At 39.7% G+C, this 23,013-nt stretch overlaps 2 protein-coding genes across 2 annotated transcripts; one reads left to right on the top strand and one right to left on the bottom strand.

Annotated features, from left to right (window-relative positions):
• The first annotated feature begins 454 nt into the window (after window positions 1-454).
• On the top strand, window positions 455-7,559 carry LOC131106191 (transcriptional repressor scratch 2-like). The gene is made up of 2 exons (XM_058055030.1): window positions 455-1,522; window positions 6,435-7,559. The coding sequence occupies exons 1-2, from the start codon at window positions 1,366-1,368 to the stop codon at window positions 7,208-7,210; spliced, it is 933 nt and encodes a 310-aa protein (XP_057911013.1). The 5' UTR covers window positions 455-1,365; the 3' UTR covers window positions 7,211-7,559.
• A 6,760-nt stretch (window positions 7,560-14,319) lies between these two features.
• LOC131106221 (transcription factor 15-like) lies at window positions 14,320-18,357 on the bottom strand. The gene is made up of 2 exons (XM_058055091.1): window positions 17,824-18,357; window positions 14,320-15,552 (listed from the first exon to the last, which is right to left on the bottom strand). The coding sequence occupies exons 1-2, from the start codon at window positions 18,265-18,267 to the stop codon at window positions 15,487-15,489; spliced, it is 510 nt and encodes a 169-aa protein (XP_057911074.1). The 5' UTR covers window positions 18,268-18,357; the 3' UTR covers window positions 14,320-15,486.
• Window positions 18,358-23,013: the final 4,656 nt, after the last annotated feature.

Raw genomic sequence — 23,013 nt, 5'->3', positions numbered from 1 at the left:
ATGTTGGGTTAGCATGGAGTGTGATGGGTTAGCATATAGGGTGCTGGGTTACCATCAAGCAAGATGGATTACCATGTAGCCCTGTTAGGTTAGCATCAAGTGTGTTGTGTTAGCATGTGCTGTGTTGTGTTAGCATGTAACATGTTGGGTTAGCATGGAGTGGGATGAGTTAGCATATAGGGTGCTGGGTTACCATCAAGCAAGACGGATTACCATGTAGCCCTGTTAGGTTAGCATCAAGTGTGTTGGGTTAGCATGTGCTGTGTTAGCATGTTGCATTAGTATGCATCATCTTGGGTTACCATAATGTGTATAGGGTTAGCATGAAGCATGTTGGGTTGGCATAATATGAAACCTGTTGAGTTAGCATGTAGCATGTTGTGTTAGAATCTAGTGTGCTGGGTTAGCATCAAGCGTGTTGGGTTAGTATGCAGCATCTTGGGTTACCATAAAGTGTATAGGGTTAGCATGAAGCGTGTTGTGTTGGCATCACATGAAACCTGTTGAGTTAGCATGTAGCATGTTGTGTTAGAATGTAGTGTGCTTGGTTAGCATCAAGCGTGTTGGGTTAGCATGCAGCATTTTGGGTTAACATAAAGTGTATAGGGTTAGCATGAAGCATGTTGGGTTAGCATGGGTCGGCATGAAACACATTAAGTTAGTATGTAGAACGTGTTGGGTCAGTATGAGGTGTGTTTTGTGTTGTGTGTTGGGTTAGCATCAAAGGTGCTGGGTTATCATGTAGCTTGTTGAGTTAGCATGTATCATTTAGATTAAAGCGTGTTGTGTTACCATGAAGCGTGATTGGTTAGATAGCAGGAAGTGTGCTGGCTTAGCATGAATTATCTTGGCTACTTCATTGAGAGACAATGGCAGACAAGATGTTTTGTGTCGTGTCAACCACGTGCTCCTGTACCACTATTGTCTCCACTCCGAGGGGCGATGGGGGGAGGAGACGGTGGTGGTTCAGTATGTGTGTATCAGTGTGTGTGTGTGTGTGTGATGAAGTAAGGCAGCACAGACGGCCGGTGGTAATTTGATGTGTGTCCCCTGGGATGTTTGATGGATTAATGCTAAGCAGCTCCCTTCATCCAAGCACCACCTGATCTTTGGGGTTGGTGCCCCATATATAAAAGGCTGCAGTAATGCTGAGCTAAGCTTGTTCAGCCCCCCGCCCCCCCTGCTTTCGTGCCGCTGTGTCTTCCTCATCACTTTCCATCTTCATCTCCATCCCGTCTCATGCTTTCTCTGTCCTGTCTGCTTCCTCATCTCCTTTCCCATAAAATATTTTCTTTCTTTGCCCCCCCTGCAAGATTTTTCTGCTTTTCTATGAGGGTCTGAGTTAGTTTTTCCTCAGGGAACAAAATGCCACGCTCCTTTTTGGTGAAGCAGCCCAAGGTTCATGATTCCTTGCCTTGCAACTACTACCAGCAGAACCAGGATGCTTGGGAGGATTCCTACTCTGTCTCACATGCCATCACTGAGTCCACCAGCAACCTGGCTGTCCGTTTCAGCCATGATGGTGAGTTTGCTTCCACTTCTTTAAGACCACTTCATGTTCTTCATGAGAACATACTGCAGCTGTGGAAGTTCAGTGCATCCACGCATGTTCTTCTGCAAATAAATCCTTACATTTATTCTTTTTTCTGCTTCAACTTAAAACCATTCCAACATCAAAACATAGAGTTTTAACATTCCCAAAATGCCCAATTTGCCCACAATTCCACATTTCTAAACCCTTTCAAAACATTCTTGCTAACAGTTAGATATTGCCTGAATTCCCATTCTTCCTGTCAATTCCACATTTTCCATACCACAAATTTGGATCATAGGAATCCTTCATTCCACATTTAGCAAACAGTTCAAACCATAAAAAAGGCTATCTAGTTTTCAGCATTCCCAAAATTCCTGTTTTTCCTGGAATTATTGGTCCCAAAAAATTTTTTTCCCACATTTTCCAACCCATTCAAACCATTCCGGCATCCAGAATTCCTGTAATTCCACATTTTTATAACACAGATTACAATTTCTTATGAATTGGAATCTGTGTCACAAAATTCTTACTTCCATTTTTCTCAACCAGTACAAATCATTCCAAACAGGCTACCTAGTTTTCAGAGATTCCCAAAATTCCTAGTTTTCCTGGAATTTCCAATTTTTGTCCCCAAAATGAATTTTCTCACATTTCTAAAACCATTCCAGGATGAAAACATTCCAGGTTACAAGTTTTCACATCCACGAAATTCCCATTTTCCCTGTAATTCCACATTTTTTGTCTCTGATTGAGTCTTACTTTTCTTACCTTGATCAAACCATCCCATCATCAAAACAAGCTATTTATTTTCGGCACTCCTAAAATTCCTGGCTTTGGTGCATTTTCCGTAACACATATTCGGATTATTTTTTATTACTTGCACTTTTCTCAACCAGTTCAAACCCCAGAATTCCACCTTTTTGCCCCCAAAATAAAACAGAAAAACAAATAAATAAAAATAATAAAACATTAAAGTAATTCCAGCATGAAAACCTTCTGGCAAACAACTGCACACAGCCACAAAATTCCTACATTCCTTGTAATTCCACAACACGCATTCCACCTGGTTGTAAGAATTCTGACTTCCGCTTTTCTCAACTAGTTTAAAGCCATTCCAACAATTGTAGTAATTCCAAATTTTCTTTCCCCCAAATTAATTTTTCCACATTTCAAATCAATCTCGCATCAAAACATTCCGGCTATCAATTTTACACATCCCCCCCAAATTCCCAATTTTTTTCTTGTCTAAAAATCCAACAACTGTAAAGAGTTTTTATTGCAACTAAAGTGCTCCAGAGAAACCCCTAAATCCTCCCCGGACTGCATTTGTCCCATCCGGCTCAGAACTTGTGTTTTCCAAACAGTATTGGGGTCACAAAGGCTCAATCAGCTTAAGGTCAAAGTGGAGCACACAGCTTCGTTTGGTACATGAGAATGTCTATTTTTTGTATTGTATATGTTGAGCGTCAAATCCAAAGGAAAGTGTGTCGTCCTGAAACGGTGCCAATGCCCTTGAGCGCCCCCCCTCCCTCACCCCCCAACTTGTCATGTGATGGTGCAGGATGTTGGATAGCCACAGGGAGTAGGATTGCCGCAACACAATCCTTATGTGATGGGAACAGATTTTGCTATTGACATCTTGTAATTCCATAAGTGCAACACAAACCATTGCGTCTTAACACAACATTTTTGTGTGTTTGACTTTGACTGAGGGGCATCCAAAGAAATGCATGCTTTGATTTAAAAGACACCCCCCGACCCCCCCTTCCCCAATCTCCTCACTCGTGTTTTGTCTCCCTGATTCAGGCTGCCAGCTGTCTGCTTTGTTTTGCAGTCTGTGGTGCAGACAATAAAACCACACACTGCTGTCAAGATCAGACCCCCTTCTGTCTACCCCTGCCCCCCCCCCCACCTGTCACTCAATCACCTCATTAGCATATTTGCAACTTCCTCAAACATGCCACAGATGGGGAATGAACTGATTTGAATCCTTCAGCCATTGAGGGGATTTCACAGTGATTCATTTTTAATCAGATTAACCACAGTTTACTCATTAATTAATTATGGCAGAAATATTTCTGGGTGTCGATCCAGTCCGTGCAGGATGACCACTGCTAAATCTGCGCTTATGCCATAGATCATGTTAAGATGACGAAGTGAGACAGGACACTAGCAGCGTTAGCATAGCTATGTGATGCTACAGTGCTAACGTTCCACTAACATTTAACGGTGACATCATGCTGGGTTAGCCTATAAGGAAAACAAACAACATCTGCTACATCTGTAGCTGACTGACAGATTGTTGCCAGAGCTCTGGGCTTTATTTTATGATATGTAGCAAAGCCTCTTTGTTTTTTTTTTTTTTGTTTTTTTTACAAAGCTGTCCTCCATATTGGCAAATAAAGGGTGTGGGTTTAATAAAATAAAAGTCAAGGTGGAAAAGCACATAATGACACTGTAACCTCACCCTCAAAGACCCAATCGATCGGGAGCCATATGACCGCACTCTTTTTTTTTTTTTTTGTCAGAGTCAGCACATTGTGTTTGACTTATAATCAGGCCCCCTTTTTTTTGAAGAGAACTTGTTGCAGTCACAGGATGTACTGATCGAAGACTCGTTAATAATTCAAACACCCTCATTCTGCCTCTAAGAAATAGCTTCCTGTATTGCATGGGCGCCCAAAGTGCAGCCCGGGGGCTACTTGCTGCCCCCAGCTCATTTTTTTTTCTCAAAGTCAAAAGAGTATACACACACACACACACACACAAACACTCACAATGTTGCACACCATAATCCAACCTACCTTGATGTTCTCAGCCTGTTTTTTTCCATCACTGATGAACAGCTGCAGTCATTAATATGTAGAAGCAGACACAGTTGTAATTCTGCATGTGATCCAACTTACGTAGGATTTGTCAGATCAACACACGCAGATCGGACTTGACTGCACCCTTACCTTACCGTTAATCACCATCGAGATTAACAATGGTACTGTGGATATACTGCATACCATAATTCCACTTCATAACACACCTCATACGTAGACGAGATTTAGCGACATGGTTGCTATACTTAGCATGTAGGGGAGAACGTCTTTCTTGCATCATGCATTTATTTGGTCACTAAGGTTGTGTAGTGGTTAGCATTTTGAACTTTGGAGCTAACGCCCACGGTTTGAATCTCCACTAGTAAGCCTCATTGGTATTCATCAGGAAGTGCACAAGCCAAAATCAGTGTTCGGATCAAAAGATCCGCTGTGGCGACTCCAAAATCAGGAAAAAAAGACAAAATAAACAAACAAAAAGGTGAAGGCAAGCTACAGTGAAGCAGCACCTTGGTACCGCCATGCAATGTGGGTCTGAAAGTTGCATAAACCCCTCTACATTGCAACCCAATCCCTAACCAGCGACAGGGCCAAGAAGGCAGAGCATGGACACACTCATTCTTCAACCTGGCAACACCTCTCCTTCCTGGTGAGACATGCATGGGTGACCAAAGTGTGGCACAGGGGCCATCTGTGGAACGTGGCTCATTAGAAGCAAAATAAACCGAAAGCCAGCAAAAGTAGAAAAATAGACCAAATGCAACCGAAAAAAAACTAAAATGTACATTCTATTAATAAAAACAGAGATTTGTCTAGAAATATTAATTGTTTTTTTTATTATTATAAAAATCAAAGAAAGCTGGACAGCCCTGAGCTGGCATTGTTCAGCTACAGTACAAGCTGTAACTATCAATGCTGACATTCCTATTGAAAAGCCAGCATTTCTAGAAATGCTGCAAAAGTTTAACAGACAGTACAAATTGCCTGTAGGAAAATGCATATCACAAATGTGAATTCCACAACTTATTAAGGTTATATTGCATTACTGTGATATATTTATAGGTTATCACATGGTTTGTCTGGTATCAGGCCAGTATCAGTATCAGTGTCAGTATCAGGGTCTCGGCTGATACTGGCACGCAGGGGCATGATACTGGGCCTGATACCAGACAAACCATGTGATGATCTTATTATCACATACTATTTAATCATGAGCTTATTATCACGTACTATTTAATCAAAAGACCATTTTGTTTCCAGAAAATGTTCAGTTTATTACATGTATTATATCTAAACAGTGTAAACACAATAATTGCAAAAATATTTCAACAATAATATTTTATCAACAGTCTTATCTTATCAATGTCTGACAATTAAAGTTCCATTAATCAAGTTTGGGTTTTTTGGTGACTGGAGAAGCACTAGGCACTAAGCACTCGTGCGCTGTTCTCTGATTGGTTGTTTCACGGGCACGATACCAGAGCAGCGCGCTCTGAGTGGACAGCTACGGGGGCTGATACTGGACATGGTTAAACTCTATATTTTATCAGTATCACTGCCCTGGGCTTTAACACAGTATCATTTCGGCCTTTTCCCGTATCATTCATGGGCGCTTTCTAGGGTACAGGGACAATTAATACTGTAGTATGTGATAATATATATTAGTACTCATTATATATTTGGTGTCAAAAAATGTTAACAACATTGTTTAGTGTCAATTAATGGGGGAATATACAGTTCAAAACATACCTGCATTATATTGTGCCTTAACGTTTGTTTGTACAGTCATATTTTTTCATGAATTCTTCTTAAAATAAATGTTAATATCTCATCTTGTCTAGTTCCTGTGGGCCTAATCTCATGTATCATGCTTAATAAATTAAAATTCAGTTATGATACATGCAGCCCTAAGTGGAAAAACAACTCTGTTGTTGTTTTGGTTTTGTATTGATGATAGATTTTATGCAAATGTTGGTTTTGATCTGATCCCTAGAAAATACAGGGTTGATATCGATACTGATACTGATGCTTCTTGATACCGATACTGATACTGATGCTTGTTGTTTTTCCCTCAGGATACATCCGTGCCATCCCATCAGTGTTGCAGAACTCAAAGAAGTCCAAACAGACCCCTGGGTCGTTGTACTTACAAGAATGTGTTGGCGGCAGCAGCGGGGATGAGTTCTCCGACCATGACATGGACAATCCAGACAGTCCGGTCTCCAGCACCAGCACCGTGGAGTCCGACTGCAGCGGTGCTGAGCTGGAGGCCAGCGCCATCGATGCCTTTCTCATCTCTGACGGACGCTCCCACCGGAGATGTCACCGCAAAGAAACAAGCGGCGAGAACGTGAGGTCCGCCGGCCGCATACCCAAGTCCAAAACCGACGGCCGCCACGTGTGCAGCGAGTGCGGCAAATCCTACGCCACGTCGTCTAATCTTAGCCGACACAAGCAGACTCATCGCAGCCTGGACAGCCAGCAGGCCAGGAAGTGTCCAACCTGCCACAAGCTGTACGTGTCCATGCCCGCCCTCGCCATGCACATGCTAACCCACGACCTGAAGCACGAGTGTACGGTGTGCGGGAAAGCCTTCAGCCGGCCCTGGCTCTTGCAGGGCCACATGAGGTCACACACAGGGGAGAAACCCTTTGCCTGCGCCCACTGCGGAAAAGCCTTCGCCGACCGCTCCAACTTACGCGCCCACATGCAGACGCACTCGCTATCGAAGCACTACTCGTGCCAGCGCTGCCGCAAAAGCTTTGCACTCAAGTCCTACCTGAACAAGCACTGTGAGTCCGCCTGCTTGAGAGGACACCAAGCAGAGGACACCTGCAGCTCAGAGGACTGACAAAGTAAAGATTAGCACGCTAACTAACACAGCTAACTAGCACTAACCACCGCACACCATCGCTAACCACTGCTAACCAGGCTTCTCAGGCGAATCAGTGCATGAATCTTTTCAACATTTCAACCACATTTGTTTGTTCATTATCATGGTTCCTTTACTAGCTATTTATAAACTTTTCTCATGGAACGCTAACTTATTTGTGTATTAATGTATTTATTTTTTTATTTATTGCTATTTATTATTGGATAATTTTTTTTGGACTGATTTTTTTAAAGCCAGGATTTGGATTTGTTGAGAAGAAAAGCCTAAATATATCCTGCCATGCTTATATTCCTTCTCGCTGGTCAGATATAAGAAGACAATAAAATCTATAAAAGTGACAGAGACATATCTTGTTTGAATGCAAGTATTTTTTTAATGTACTTTACTATTTACTTGGTTAACTCATTCCAGAAGGTTTGACTCTAACCGAAATTGGAAATGTAAATCCGGTTAATCTGTTCCAGAAAGCCAAAAATGATGACACAAAACACGTTTATATAGTTTTATAATTATTGTTTTACAGACAGAAAACTGATTTTTGACATGTCTAAAAACAGGAATGTGGTGGTGGTGGTGGATGATCTCGTTGCCACATCGTATCTTTGGGAACAGTCACGTCTTCAATCACAGATCAATCGCAACTTCACTGTTCAGATTGTCTGAGGTGTTGGTAAATGTTTATCCTCTAACGATAAAGGCATGCCCAGATACACAACTTCACTTTTTTGTGGTGTCAAAAGATTTGTCACACCATTTGCTGAGATACAATGAGTTGGGACTCTGTCAGTCAATGACACGTGTTGGTATCCCACTCCGATGTAACAATGGCCTGAAGCCAGGTCTTGCACGGCGTTGTTGAGTGGTACCGGTGGGAACTGCTGCAGAAAGACATGACACACTGTGGCAGAGCTGACATACTCAATCAAAGGTAGGTTAGTGAACCAAGAAGTGGACTGCGGGGACATACACAACGGATAAACAGGATAAGTCTCTAAGTTTCCATTTGGTAGTTCAGTCTGGACATTTCTTTATGGATGCTAGCCTGAGGACAAGCAGTCAATTGTCCACAGTCCACAGACAGTCCACCAAGGAGCAGTACCGTGTTGCTTTTCGAGGGAGGAAGTCCTGTGTCAAAGTCCCAGGCCACATGAACCTTTGAAGGTTCTTCCTTGATGTAGGAACGGGCCACTCCAACACAGTCTGGATCTTTGCAAAAAGGCTATATTGCCCCTGCTCCATAATGAACCCCAGAAAAGACCCAAAGGTGGTACAGGCATTTTTCCACCTGACACAAAGTGTATTTTGAAGGCGTATATTTTGTCGTATAGTCGTATAGGTAGACAAATTGAAAAAGGCCAAGCATTGTAAATTGAGCCCCTCTCAGGCCTTTGTCCCCTTAAGCACAGACAGCTGCTGACGAAGATGCTCAACCCTGACTATCTAGAGGATAGTGAGAGAGCGGTAGTCTATGCAAGGTCGTATAGATTTATCTTTCGGCTCCTCTCAGCTATTGTAGGGCAACTTCCTCCCAGCTAAGCTGAATCCTCAAACGCCAACATAGACTTAGTTGACGATGGCAGGCAGCCAAATGAGGAATGCGGTGGGTATGGCGGCGGCTACGCCTTCTCACCTTCTCTTTCTCACAGTCATTGATGCACACGTCAATGCGCAATACCGGACGGAGCCGTTCTACCTTCTTCTGACAGAAGCTCACCTGTCCTTTGTCTGGTCTTCGGCAACGTTCGTCCTTTTTAACATTTCCCTGGAGGAAAATAAACTGTGACATGGCTGAGCATCACAATTTGCCAGTAGAGGAGGGGAGATGTATACAATAATTCTGAACACAACTGACTTAGACTCCTCAATGAAGCCAACACATATGACATATGACGTATGACATATGACATATGACACAAAACTGAATAGAGATCCAACCAGCAGTTGGTAAAGACAAATTTTAATTTACACAAAAAAATAATACAACAGTGCCAAGCAAACAGTTACATCATATTACATCATATATACATCATATTACATCACAGGCCTCATACTTCCTTCACACAATCGGCACAAAAAGTTCACTTATTAATAATTACCCATTTGCCAACTTGCACTTATCATAAATAACTTGAAAACTGTACAGTTAATCCATGTCATCGTATCAGCCGGATTCTCTCATGAACGATTGGTATCATAATTGGGGGTGCTGGAGCCTATCCCAGCTGTCTTCGGGCGAGAGTCGCGATACACCCTGGACTGGTGGCCAGCCAATCACAGGGCACATATAGACAAACAACCATTCACACTCACATTCATACCTATGGACAATTTGGAGTCGCCAATTAACCTAGCATGTTTTTGGAATGTGGGAGGAAACCGGAGTACCCGGAGAAAACCCACGCATGCACGGGGAGAACATGCAAACTCCACACGAGGGTGGAATCGAACTTGGGTCTCCTAGCTGTGAGGCCTGCGCGCTAACCACTCTTCCGCCGTGGAGCCCCATATTGAGAATATTTTAAAGAAAATGTCACCAGTATCCCTTGTTTTGGCCAACCCCTACATGAAGGAAATAGGAGACAAAGGAGGGCAGTGAACTCCTTTAAGGGAACAGCACCAAGTCATTGGTATACATGACACATTAAAACTGGTCTTTTTGTCAAACACACACTGGAACACAAGGTGACTGTTATCAGAATCCTTGTTGTACTTGCTGTATAAAACTTGCCAACACAACATAAACAGTACACTTCAAACCTGGTAACACCTGGTAAGACAAAGGTGTTTACACCCTAAACTCATTTCCACGTCCATCCAGAAGAGGGCGCACCTTCCCAAACTTCCCATACCTGAGTGAGTACTGAATGAAAACCTTATCACTACAGGTTGGATTGGAAGCATCTCATTCCACTCAGCCATGTTTGGAGACAACAGCAGCTCCACCACAGGATGCATTCTGGGTCAGGGGTCATGAGAACTGGACTGCTGGTCCAGACCAGACAGGACCGAGGCCTGGACCCCTCATGGGAAATGCAAGTATGTGTCTCAGTAGACCGCAGAGTGGATATAGGAGCTATTTGCAGAAACAATGGCCAGCAATGAAAACATCTAGATGAGGGCTTCTCAAATAGACACATTTTTTTAAAGGTCATAAAATAAAGGAAGGCCCACCTTTATTTACGTCATTTTTACTTCTTTTTTTACATTTTTATTAACTTGTTTTTATATATTTTGTAAAAATTATTTTTTCACCTTTACTTAAGCTATTTTTATTTGTTATTATTTTTATTTATTTGACATTTTTATTTAAAACTTTTAAACTTCATACCAAGCAAAAGTATTTGCTTCTTTAAAATCATCGTGTCTGTTGAAACATTGTTGTACATAATTAAATCCAAAGTGAATTTTAAAACATTTAATAAGGCATTTAATCAAGGAAATTAGGAAACATATATATATATATATATATATAATATAATATAATATAAAATAATATAATGTTATATTATATTATGTTAATATAATATAATATAATATAATATAATATAATATAATATAATATAATATAATATAATATAATATAATATAATATAATATAATATAATATAATATAATATAATATAATATTATATTATATTATATTATATTATATTATATTATATTAACTTGTTTTTATATAATATAATATAATATAATATAATATAATATAATATAATATAATATAATATAATATAATATAATATTATATTATATTATATTATATTATATTATATTATATTATATTATATTATATTATATTAACATTAATATAATATAATATAATATTATATTATATTATATTATATTATATTATATTATATTATATTATATTATATTATATTATATTATATTATATTATATTATTAATTAGCCTATTATTATTATTATTATTATTATTATCATCATTATTCTTCTTCATTATTCTTCTTCTGATTATTACTACTACTAATACTACTAGTAGTAGTAGTAGGCTAGTATTAGCCTACTTATTGGCTTGCTTATCAGCCTGCTTTTGCCCTATTATATGAAATTTGTCAGATATTTTTTTTGTAAAAAAAAAAAAAACATAAAAAAAATAAAAAAATAAAAAATCTAATTGTTTAGGGGTGCTTAAGAACATTTTAGGGGGGATTTAAAATAGGCCTAATGACGCCACTGGTGTTTAGTATACGGTATGTCAGTCCTTTATGGACACACAAGTGACCATTCACACCCACATTCACTCTTAAGACTGAGCAAACTCAGTGAACGACATGACCCCTCGATGGCCTACATGTCTGCTGAATGGGATCGGACGTAAAAATAAGCATGAAAGTCATTGTACAAGGAACAGGTCAGCCATGCTTGCCAATCAACACACAGGATATGAGTGTCGTGTCCACAACAAGCAGCGTGACCTCAAGGTCTCCTTAACGGATGAGTCTTTTTATAGCCTCCTTTATCGGACCTTAAGCCACGTCTGCTGCTCACGTCGGACAGAGATTTATTACCGACTAGCAGATTTCTTGAAGGCGATAAAGTGTGTTATCAGCACAAACCTTCACTCAGATGTCCCAGGTGACTGCAGAGGAAGGCCACAGAGGCCGGAGAAGCACCAAAAGCAGACCCTGTGGACATCGAGGGCGGTGGGGTGGGCTTCACTGAATCAATTGTCGCGTGTGAGTCAACTTCCTGGATTGCTGGACGCTCTGTCGGTTTGGAGGAGATGATGGTTCATCAGTGCTGGATCAACAAACAGCTGCTTGTTCAAGATATCATGTCACTGGGCTCAATCTGTGCTTTGTCTTTCACAAAGTTGACTTGTTTGGAACTTGGAACGACTCAATCGCTGTGTAGGAGGATTTGGCGGGTGCATCCAAGTATCCATAGTAAATATACCTATATATATACTATCTGCTACTATCAGACACCAGCATAACGAGATGGATATTTCTGTATATTTTTTACTAATATGTGTATTTTTCTTTATTGTGTTATTGATATTTTTACATTGTCGATATTGACGTTCAGACGTTCGTCCTGCAAACTTGCTGATTTTTGGTCAAATAAATTACTTTTTTCTTGGAAAATAAGCACATCTCAATGGGCTCTATTTTCATAGACCAGGCGTAGGCACAGCGCAGTGTGGCGCAGCGCAGTGTGGCGCAGCGCAGTGTGGCGCAGCGCAGTGTGGCGCAGCGCAGTGTGGCGCAGCGCAGTGTGGCGCAGCGCAGTGTGGCGCAGTCTGGCGCACCCACACCTCCATCCCTCTCACCGGCGCAAGAGGCAAAGAAGGAGCAGAGAGGCTGTGATAGGGTTCAACACAGATGAGTAATCTGTAATCTTAACCAATCAAATGAACGCCTCTCATTGCCTTTAAATGCTTGGGGCCCACTGGACTGCACATCAGAGGCCACCGTGTCACCAGGTAGACCAACTCTGTTCCTGATAGTTATATTAAACACAACAGCAGGCTAATCGAGGCATCGTGCTTATGATCCACCGGCATTCATGCTCTGTCGTGAATTCAAGAGGAGATCCTTTCATGGTATATTCTCGGTATCTCCTCTTCATCCTCCTTGAGAAAAAATGAACAGTAAAAAATATACAGTGGTATGAAAATATTTGGGCACCCCTGATCATTTTCAATATTTTCCTTTATAAATCACTGGTTATTGGGATCAGCAATTTTAGTTAAATGGTTCTACATTCTGGTTGAAGGTATTGACCGTTCCTCTGTCCAAAACATCTCCAGTTGAGTCAGGTTTGATGGTTTCCCTGCATGGACAGCCCACTTTAAATCACACTACAGATTTTCAATCATATTGAGGTCTGGGGACTGAGATGGCCATTCCAGAACGTTGTACTTGTACCTATTGCCCTGTGTTTTAGGTATTTTCACTCATACATTTCATGAAGGGAAGGTGCATTGAGGCACATCTTGTTCCTAAATAGGCTTTTTTACTCACAAACATTTAGAATTAAAAAAAAAATCATAAATAAACAAATCTTATTTTGAGCTGACACTCCAATAAAAAAACATGGTTGTGTTAGTGTGTGAGGTCTCACTCGCTCACATTTTGTATTTGCTGATTGTTTGTGGGCGAGTTTTAGAGCTAATATGCTAATAATGAAGAAAAATAGTAATACAAAAATATGCTCTCAACTGTATTGTTTTAAATAATGGCACAGAGTTCCGAAATTGATATTATTTTACATAAAATTTGATGTAATTAAGAGATTTTCCCTACTTATTATAGATAAAACTTATTTCTATCTGCGATTAAATGTGATTAATTGTGAGTTAACTATGGACATAAAAATGCAATTAATCACAATCAAATATTTCAATTGATTGACAGCCCTAATATTTAATATAAACATACAGGCTGTGTAATAGTACAGCACATAAAATTTGATGTAATTAAGAGATTTCCCATACTTATTATAGATAAAACTTATTTCTATCTGCATTTAAATGTGATTAATTGTGAGTTAACTATGGACATAAAAAAAGCAATTAATCACAATCAAATATTTCAATTGAATGGCAGCCCTAATATTTAATATAAACATCCTAGGCTGTGTAATAGTACATGCGTCTGCTGTTAATGGCAGAAGGCATGGGTTTGATTCCTCTCACCGGTCACTTTTATACACGCACTCAGGTAATACCATTTTCTCACATTTATCTTGTTTAAACACTCTCAAAAATGTTCAAACCTTTGTTTGAATTTTAATGGTCAACCTACAGGTTGGTCCTAAGAAATTATTAAGTGACTGATGTAGCTGTTTTTGTATCCTTGTTAAAGCATATTGCTGCAGTATTCCTCCTGTTACAGTCCTCCTCCTTGCAACCAAAGATTAATTTATTATTCTATTTATTATTCTATTTATTATTATTCTGCAAGTTAGCCAGCAAGCCAGGAAACCTGGCAGTTCAGCATGAAGGAAATTGATTGACAACGGTCTACACCCATCAGGACATAGAAGACAATGGACAGTGCAGACAGTATATGTGTAAAAATAGATTTTATCTTAATGTAGACATGTAAAAACACAACAGACAGATGTTGTCTCACCTATTAAACCTACAATGGAGCGTCTCTGAAAGGTAAGCTAACAACACAAATTGTTGATATCATTAGCAGTTGACAAGATGACAACCAAAACATACAAAACAACAGCCATGTCGTATAGCAAGAAAGTATACAAACCTTAAAAAAAACACATTTTTAATACTTAACCTGACTGCTCGATAACAACACTTTCTATAGATTTTTACTTAAACAGTGGAACCTTGGTTAACGTCATAAAGCCGTTCCAGAAGGTATGACTCTAACTGAAATGTACTCTAACCCAATCAGTTCTTCCCATAAGAAATAATGTAAATCCAATTAATCCGTTCCAGAAAGCCAAAAACATAAAACACCTTTTTAGAACTCATGGCAACACCTTAAATGCTCATTTGTCCCTTTCGTTCATAAGTTATATGCATTTAGAATTGTTTTATGAATGTAAATGTATCATCCGTTCCATAATTTAATATCAGTATTTGGAATTAAATCATGAGATGGACAAATTAATGCAAACCGAGGCGAAATCTTTTATGTTAACCTGGGCGTACGCTAACTGAGGTACCACTGTACTTAAGTACAATAGCAGCTCCTTCCAGGCTTCTCCTAATGTAATTGTTGTATAAGGGACTTTAATTCAAGTATGACATCCTGTGAAACATTAGCAGGTGACAAATAAATACTACTTGTGGCAAGGGTGTCCAAAATGCGTTTCTGGGGCCGTTTGTGCCTCGCAGCTTGTTCTTTATTTGTATATTCCAGGAATAAAATGCAAAAGAGAAGCTTGTGAAGGATGAATTGGACCACAGAGAAAACATCACTAAAGCAAAAATTGCAAAGTTAGTCGACTAGCTGTACATCTCACACTGTAATAGAGGTTCTTTGATGGCTGTCATGATGGACATGTGCACTGGGGGGCACTACTGAGCAGAAAACATATCTATTTTGACCAAGATATACTGTACATGATTAAAATGATTTGATTTGTAAACGTTTACACAAAAATGACATTTATAATTGCTTAGTAGATGATGTTTGTGTGCATGTCTACATGAATGATGATGGTATGAAACTAAAGATTGCTTTGGGCACGCTTCAAACGACAAGGAAGTGTCTTTGAATGTCACATACAAGGCAGTTTTATCGTGAACTGAGTTTCCTCGCTGATCCTCCGTGAATTTTCACACAACCTCGTCTGTCTTTCACCTGTGAAGACAAAAGAAAATGGCTATTTTATTTTTTACCACTTCCATGTCTACTAATCCAATACAGACGTGAGAAGAGGCTGATATCAATTCCTTTAAAGGACATGTGTCATGCATTATATGCACCTATAAATAAACTCATTCCCCATAGACGATAACATCGTGATGTGATGCTTGTTTCACTGGGATTGTTTTTATTATATTCCCAGAGTTTGACATGCATTTCATCAATCATTTTTAGGGGGAAGGAGGCGGTCAAAAGTCTACTTTTTTCTTTTTACTATGCTACATATAATATTCTGTATCACTAGATTCAGATTTGAATCCAACCCAACAAGACTCAAAAAAGGATGTCCCTAAAGTCACATATTAGATGAATATATACCATTATTTAAGTAATGCAGTAATAATCACAAAATAAATTCAGTAATACAAATACATAAAACTATTAGCACAGGCTGTCCCTGAAGTCCAAACATATAATACATGTATGTAATATACACACATGCAATACAAGTTTGGCATACTAATCATAAATTAAAAAAAATACAATGAATACTGCCTTATTTTGAAGGAAAATAAACATAAATGAGACACTAAAAAATATAAAGACACTAGAAAATATAAATAATACAAATAGAAAATGTGTTTAATTATATTATATTAAATAATAATGATTTTAATTTTATAATAAATTTATATTAATTAATTAATGCATTTTATTAATATTAAATGATATATGTATATTACATATATATTAAAGTTAAAAACTCCTTTCTTTTCCTCCCACATTCCAAAAACATGCTAGGTTAATTGGCGACTCCAAATTGTCCATAGGTATGAATGTGAGTGTGAATGGTTGTTTGTCTATATGTGCCCTGTGATTGGCTGGCGACCAGTCCAGGGTGTACCCCGCCTCTCACCCAAAGACAGCTGGGGTAGGCTCCAGCATACACCAACGACGCTACTGAGAATAAGCGGTACAGAAAATGGATGGATGGATGTTGTTACAGACTAAAATGCAGGGTACCCCAAGAGCCCCAGATATTGTACAAAAAATTACATGTAATTTAATAATAATAATTATTATTAAAAAATAATATGTTAGATAATGAAAAATTACAATATTAAAAACAAGCAAAATATTTTTCTTATGACAGTATAAATACAAGTTAATTAAATTAGAAATTACATGAAAAGTAGTAAAGAAGGTATTTCAGTTGAAACTGTAATACTTCTTATGTGGCAATTTTTAAAAAACGATACTACTACACTACTTTTCCTCCTCCTCCTCCTATTACTAATAACAATAATAACTTTGTCAATCTAAAAAGAATAAAATACAGGAAAAAATGATTAGACAACCCTTTTATCTTCACTTTCTTGTTCATTGTAATGCTTTGTACATCTAATGGTACCTTTATTTGGACAAATATCCAACAAGATAACAAGAATACCTGATAAGAGTTGAGTTTGTTGACAGTACAATGCTATAGTTATTAATGTCACAACTATTTTTGTTATTGTTATCTCTGTCCAATTGTACCTAAGAAGCATTCGAATGGATCAACTGAAGAAACAAGGGCGGTCTACTCATTTTTTCCATGCCTATAATACACACATGCACAAACATGATATAAAAAGGGTTCATTTATTGTTATAAATAGATTTTAAATCAAATAATCAATGATACAAAAAACATAAAATGGAATAACTTTAATTCATTCATTCATTCATTTTCTACCGCTTATCCTCACAAGGGTCGCGGGGGTGCTGGAGCCTATCCCAGCTGTCTTCTTGGGGCGAGAGGCGGGGTACACCCTGGACTGGTGGCCAGCCAATCACAGGGCACATATAGACAAACAACCATTCACACTCACATTCATACCTATGGACAATTTGGAGTCGCTAATTAACCTAGCATGTTTTTGGAATGTGGGAGGAAACCGGAGTACCCGGAGAAAAACCCACGCATGCACGGGGAGAACATGCCAACTCCACACAGAGATGGCCGAGGGTGGAATTGAACCCTGGTCTCCTAGCTGTGAGGTCTGCGCGCTAACCACTCGACCACCGTGCCGGATAACTTTAATAATAAATCATTACTAAAATGTACTATACGTAATAATCTATTTTGGGGACACCCTGTCCAATGTAAGATAATACAAAAATATTGATATTATTTTGCTGGTGACTTACATCCACGTGGTTTTTGTCCACAAACACGATGGTGGCATTGAGAGAAAGATAGCAAGTGGAATATGAAAAGTACCCCTTTTCGCTGCTGGCTGAGACAGAATGTGCAGATACTCCGAGGCTGCCCCCTCACGTCCCGGTAGACCGATCCCAGGCACGGCGAAGCGTCGTCGGTGCCGTCGCCTAACACCAGCACGTTGGCCAAGTGTGAAATGTAACTGCATGCGAGGCGCAGCGTTTCGATCTTGGACAGTTTTCTGTCCACTGGTTCTGTGGGAATAAGCGTCCGCAGTGCGCTGAAAGCCGTGTTGACATTCTGGGTTCGATGCCGCTCCCTGGCGTTGGCGGCGTTCCGCTGCGGGACCAAAGCATGGCCGGGACCCGATGCTCCGCAGCAGCCGTAGACCTGCTCGCCCCGCTCGCTGCTGTTGTCGTCGTCCTCCTCGTCCGACGTCACCGTCAGGTCCACCGTCAACGAGAAGGGATGGGCGGACATCGGCCTCAACATTGTGAAAGCCATGCTTTGGGAACCGGTATCGATTGTCAATTATTAGAATCAACGATTACATTTACATGCGAGATGAGACCGATCTCCTCCTTTCCAGTCCAATCGGGGACAATACTCAGACCTGAAGACAGGAAGGACTCTTATAGGGGCAGGGTCTCATCTGTGGAAGGCAGGGGTGTCCAAAGTGTGGCCCCGGGGACATTTTTGACCCCCGGCCTGCAGGCTGATTTTTTGATAAAAAAAAAAAAAGTAAAAATAACTTCTCTTCATGTCTACATGGGTTGTTTTTTTGGGGGGGGGAGGGTGTTTTTAACCTGTTTACAACAATTAAAAACATATATCCTTACATTTTTCAGTATGCATCTCTAAAAACATCATTTATACCAATAATGATGCCTTATATTATTGTTCTGGTGATTCACTTTTTGACACACATAGCTATTTATTGACTGTTATCTTTTTATTTCTGTCCATACACTTGAAAAGATTGATTCCCTTCAGCTTCTGTAGCTTGAATGTGTGTGTATGTGTGTGTGTGTGTGTCAGCATGTGGCTCTCAGTTTGTGTAAAGGGTTAAGTGCTTGCGGGTAAATAAACACTCAGCAGATGCCAAGAGTGATCAAGCCTGAACTTTCGCTGTTGGAAGCGGAGCAAATGGCTTCCAGATTGACTGCTGCTATACAGCGAGACGATTTGTTTTTCCAAACACATCAAACCGGGCCACCGGCGGCCCCATGGCCTCCAGCTCAGCTGCACTAACAACAGTGACCTGTACGGAACCTGCTGGCCCTCATAAAATGGGACACCATGGTGTTTTTAGCACCCTCAGCCCGGCCCGGCAACACGACCTCGCTGCACTTTCTTTCCCCCCCAGCGCCGCCGTAACGTCACACTTTGGAACCCTAAATACTTCAGTCCCCCGCGCACGTTAATAATGTAAAGGAATGCCTGCTGAGGTGATTGAAGTACTAATGAAGTGTGGGATTGGTGTCAGGGACCACTCCGCATCGATGCCTTGCTGTTGGGTCTGAAGCATTCTTAGAAGAGCTTCAAATGCTTAAAGAAGACAAACAAAATGGGAGTATGCAGTTTATCGCAAACAAGCATTAACGAGAAATAGGCTGCTCATAAGACCATGCTAATTCCAAAGAAACATGGCCTTTCAAGACCTTCATTTGGGCCAGTACCTTCGGTCTCAGGCTGATACTGACACTTGGGGGCATGATACTGGGCCTGATACCAGACAAACCATGTGATAACCTATAAATACCGGTCCTGATGCGATTGGGTGTCAAAACACAGGACGGCCCAAATGAAGGTCTTTAAAGGCCATGTTTCCTTGGAATTAGCATGGTCTTATGCACTTTGGTCTCGGGCTGATACTGACACTTGGGGGCATGATACCTGGCCTGATACCAGACAAACCATGTGATGATCTTATTATCACATACTATTTAATCATGAGCTTATTATCACGTACTATTTAATCAAAAGACCATTTTGTTGCCAGAAATTTTTCAGTTTATTACATGTATTATATCTAAACAGTGTAAACACAATAATTGCAAAAAAAAAGAATAATTTAAATGTATTATGCAGGCAATATCAATTTAAATAAAAAATACTTTAAAAATACATTCAATTAACGAGATAAAGATTTGTTAATATTATTATTTTTTGTTTTTTTTCAATTTCATATGTCCAGTTCATATAATGCACAAACCATTACACCCCAAAGGAAGAGACCCTACACGGTACCAGGTCATGTTTTCCACTGGCGTCAGTACACAAAGCCTTTAAGGCAGAGGTAGGGAACCTATGGCTCGGTAGCCAGGTAGGGCTCTTTTGATGACTGTATCTGGCTCTCAAGCATTTCTTACCACAATAAAAATGCATTTTTGCTAACATTTTAAAGTAAACCATCACAGAAATGACTGTTAAAAATAATATTCAAAATCAACAACTTTCTTATGAATTTTAATTCGTCCATCTATATTCTGCTGCAATACGGCCAACCATATCTATCTTTCCTGATGATATTTTCCAGGTCAAACACCAAAACTTGATTATTACTGGGTAATGCTGTAGTCTACCTCGGTCATTGAGATGTCAAAAAAACATGTAAATGTAAACTTTCCTCCTAGTCAAATAGCTAAAGCTGCAGAACTAAGCCTTCTGACGAAGATGGCCAAAAGAATGAAATACGTGTACTGAATACGGTTCAAAACTATGCAGCAGCAGAAGTTGCATTAATGGCAGCAAGTATTCGATTTATTATTAGACACTGCGCTGCTCACGAAAGTATGCTGGCCACACCCCATTGGCGTGGGGTAGTGTGCCTGGTCTACATAATTAGAGCCCATTATATGTAAAACTGTTGGTCTTACATAAAAATGCACACATTTTATTGCATTCAAAATGTATATGGCTCTCACAGATACACATTTTAAAATATCTGGCCTTCATGGCTCTCTTAGCCAAAAAGGTTCCCGACCCCTGCTTTAAGGAAACATTGCTATGTGCAGTGAGGCAACACAAAAGGTCCGCCGTAGGAACAATTAGACCGGACTGATGACGTGTGGGCTGGATAGTTAGTGTCTGTTGATAATGAATAAAGGTACCACAAGGGTTAAAGGAAATGTGCTTACTTTACATGATTGACATTATATCATCTGTTTGAAACTGAACAAGTAGGGAGGAAAAACCTGTGTGGGGAATTCCAGTGAGGGCGACCGACCCCTCTCTATGTCAGTAAGGCCAAAGAATTACAAGAGAGGAAGTCATTCATCTTCTCAGCGGGCAGTCTCTGAAGTCCTTGTGTTGCATTCAGTGTCAGGGTGGTAGTCAGTCGCTGCAGAGTGCCAGGTAGGAAGGTAGGAATTAGCATCAGCTCTGGGAATATTACAAAACAGGAAAGACGCAAATTAGCGGTGTGCCATCTATTGTGGTGCTTGGTGATTACGCATGGGACTGTACTATTGCTGGACCAAGTCCACGAGGTCAAGCACAAAAAGGGGTTGAAAACATCTGAGCGAACCCTGGGATCAATATGTGTCTTTTTCATGGAAGGAAATAAACAGACTTCCTGATTCAACTAAGTTCATTTAGCCTCCGGATGTTGCTCGATGCAAGCGTGAGACTCATTACGACAAAACAATCAGCAAATTGGCTCTTCCCCGTTTCAGGGCGGTGCCCCACTCATTCCAAATATACTTTAGAATTGAAAATGTGAAAGTGAAAATGATGATGATCTTAAAGGTGTTGGGCCCCTTTATTATTGGGGGGCAACAACACCAAGGGTATTGGATCTACGGTATGCTAATATGACAGATGATTATTTTCACAAATATGCATATTCTGTTGTGTTGTTGTTACCTTGTTGCTATTGTTGTACAGTATAACCTTGGTTAGCATATGCCCTGGTAGCGTGTTTTCAGTTAACATAGAAAATGTTGTATACATTTTTCAGTTAGCATACAATGTGTTCATTCATTCATTTTCTACCACTTTTCCTCACGAGGGTCGCGGGGGGTGCTGGAGCCTATCCCAGCTGTCTTCGGGCGAGAGGCGGGGTACACCCTGGACTGGTTGCCAGCCAATCACAGGGCACATATAGACAAACAACCATTCACACTCACATTCATACCTATGGACAATTTGGAGTCGCCAATTAACCTAGCATGTTTTTGGAATGTGGGAGGAAACCGGAGTACCTGGAGAAAACCCACGCATGCACGGGGAGAACATGCAAACTCCACACAGAGATGGCCGAGGGTGGAATTGAACCCTGGCCCTCCTAGCTGTGAGGTCTGCGCGCTAACCACTCGACTTAATGTGTTCTTAATCTGTTTTTATCACAGAAATTTCTTGTTAGCGTCCTATTATCTTGCTAATACACGGAATCAGGATGCAGAAGTCAGCTCCCTTGCCCGTTTATGATGTCATCAGTGGTTGACTCTGTAGTTTTTTGTTTGCTAACACAGTTAACACCACAAGTCTAAAAAATCTTAACAGAAAAAACATTTTTATAGTTTTACAGTTTTCATTTCACATGCATAAAACAATTCTAAACACATATAAATGCTGAATGAAATGGTTGATATTATTTCTTATGGGGAAAATGGATTGGGTTAGAGTACATTTCAGTTATAGTCGCAGCTTTTGGAATGGATTCATGACGCTAACCAAGGTTCCTTTTATGCGTATATTAATATATAGTGTAAAAACTCAGGGAAGAAGTTCTTGGATTGTAGATTTTGTTTTCTGTGCTTATTTTTCACAATTCGCTTTCTCAAATTGTATTTAATAAAAAGAATAATTGTCTTATGTTATAATTATCATATTGTCTTATATTGTTGTACAGTAAATGGTCAGAAGTTGGTTCTGCACCCGATTATGACGAGTACATTTTCGCAAAGTAGGAGTTTACGAAAATTAAAAAAATAAGCCGTGGGCTGCAAATGGCCCCCAGGCTGCATTTTGGATACCCTTGGTGTAAACACCCAGGCAAGCTGCATCTACTATTCTAACGTATTCTGCAGATATTTGGGCCCAGTGGAGCCGTGCTTTAACTTTTTGTTTTATAGCATAGAATTTTGTTGATCTCATTAGTGTAAATATGTATAGTAGTATTCTCCTTCTTTGCTTTATATATATATATATATATATATATATATATATACACACATATATATATAAAACAGAAAACAAACAATGAACATACAAAGAGTATATACATACAAAAGTAGCAACAATTTC

The sequence above is a fragment of the Doryrhamphus excisus genome, chromosome 18, assembly GCF_030265055.1.
Source record: "Doryrhamphus excisus isolate RoL2022-K1 chromosome 18, RoL_Dexc_1.0, whole genome shotgun sequence".
NCBI classification, from domain to species: domain Eukaryota; kingdom Metazoa; phylum Chordata; class Actinopteri; order Syngnathiformes; family Syngnathidae; genus Doryrhamphus; species Doryrhamphus excisus.
This window is presented reverse-complemented; position numbering and strand designations above follow the sequence as displayed.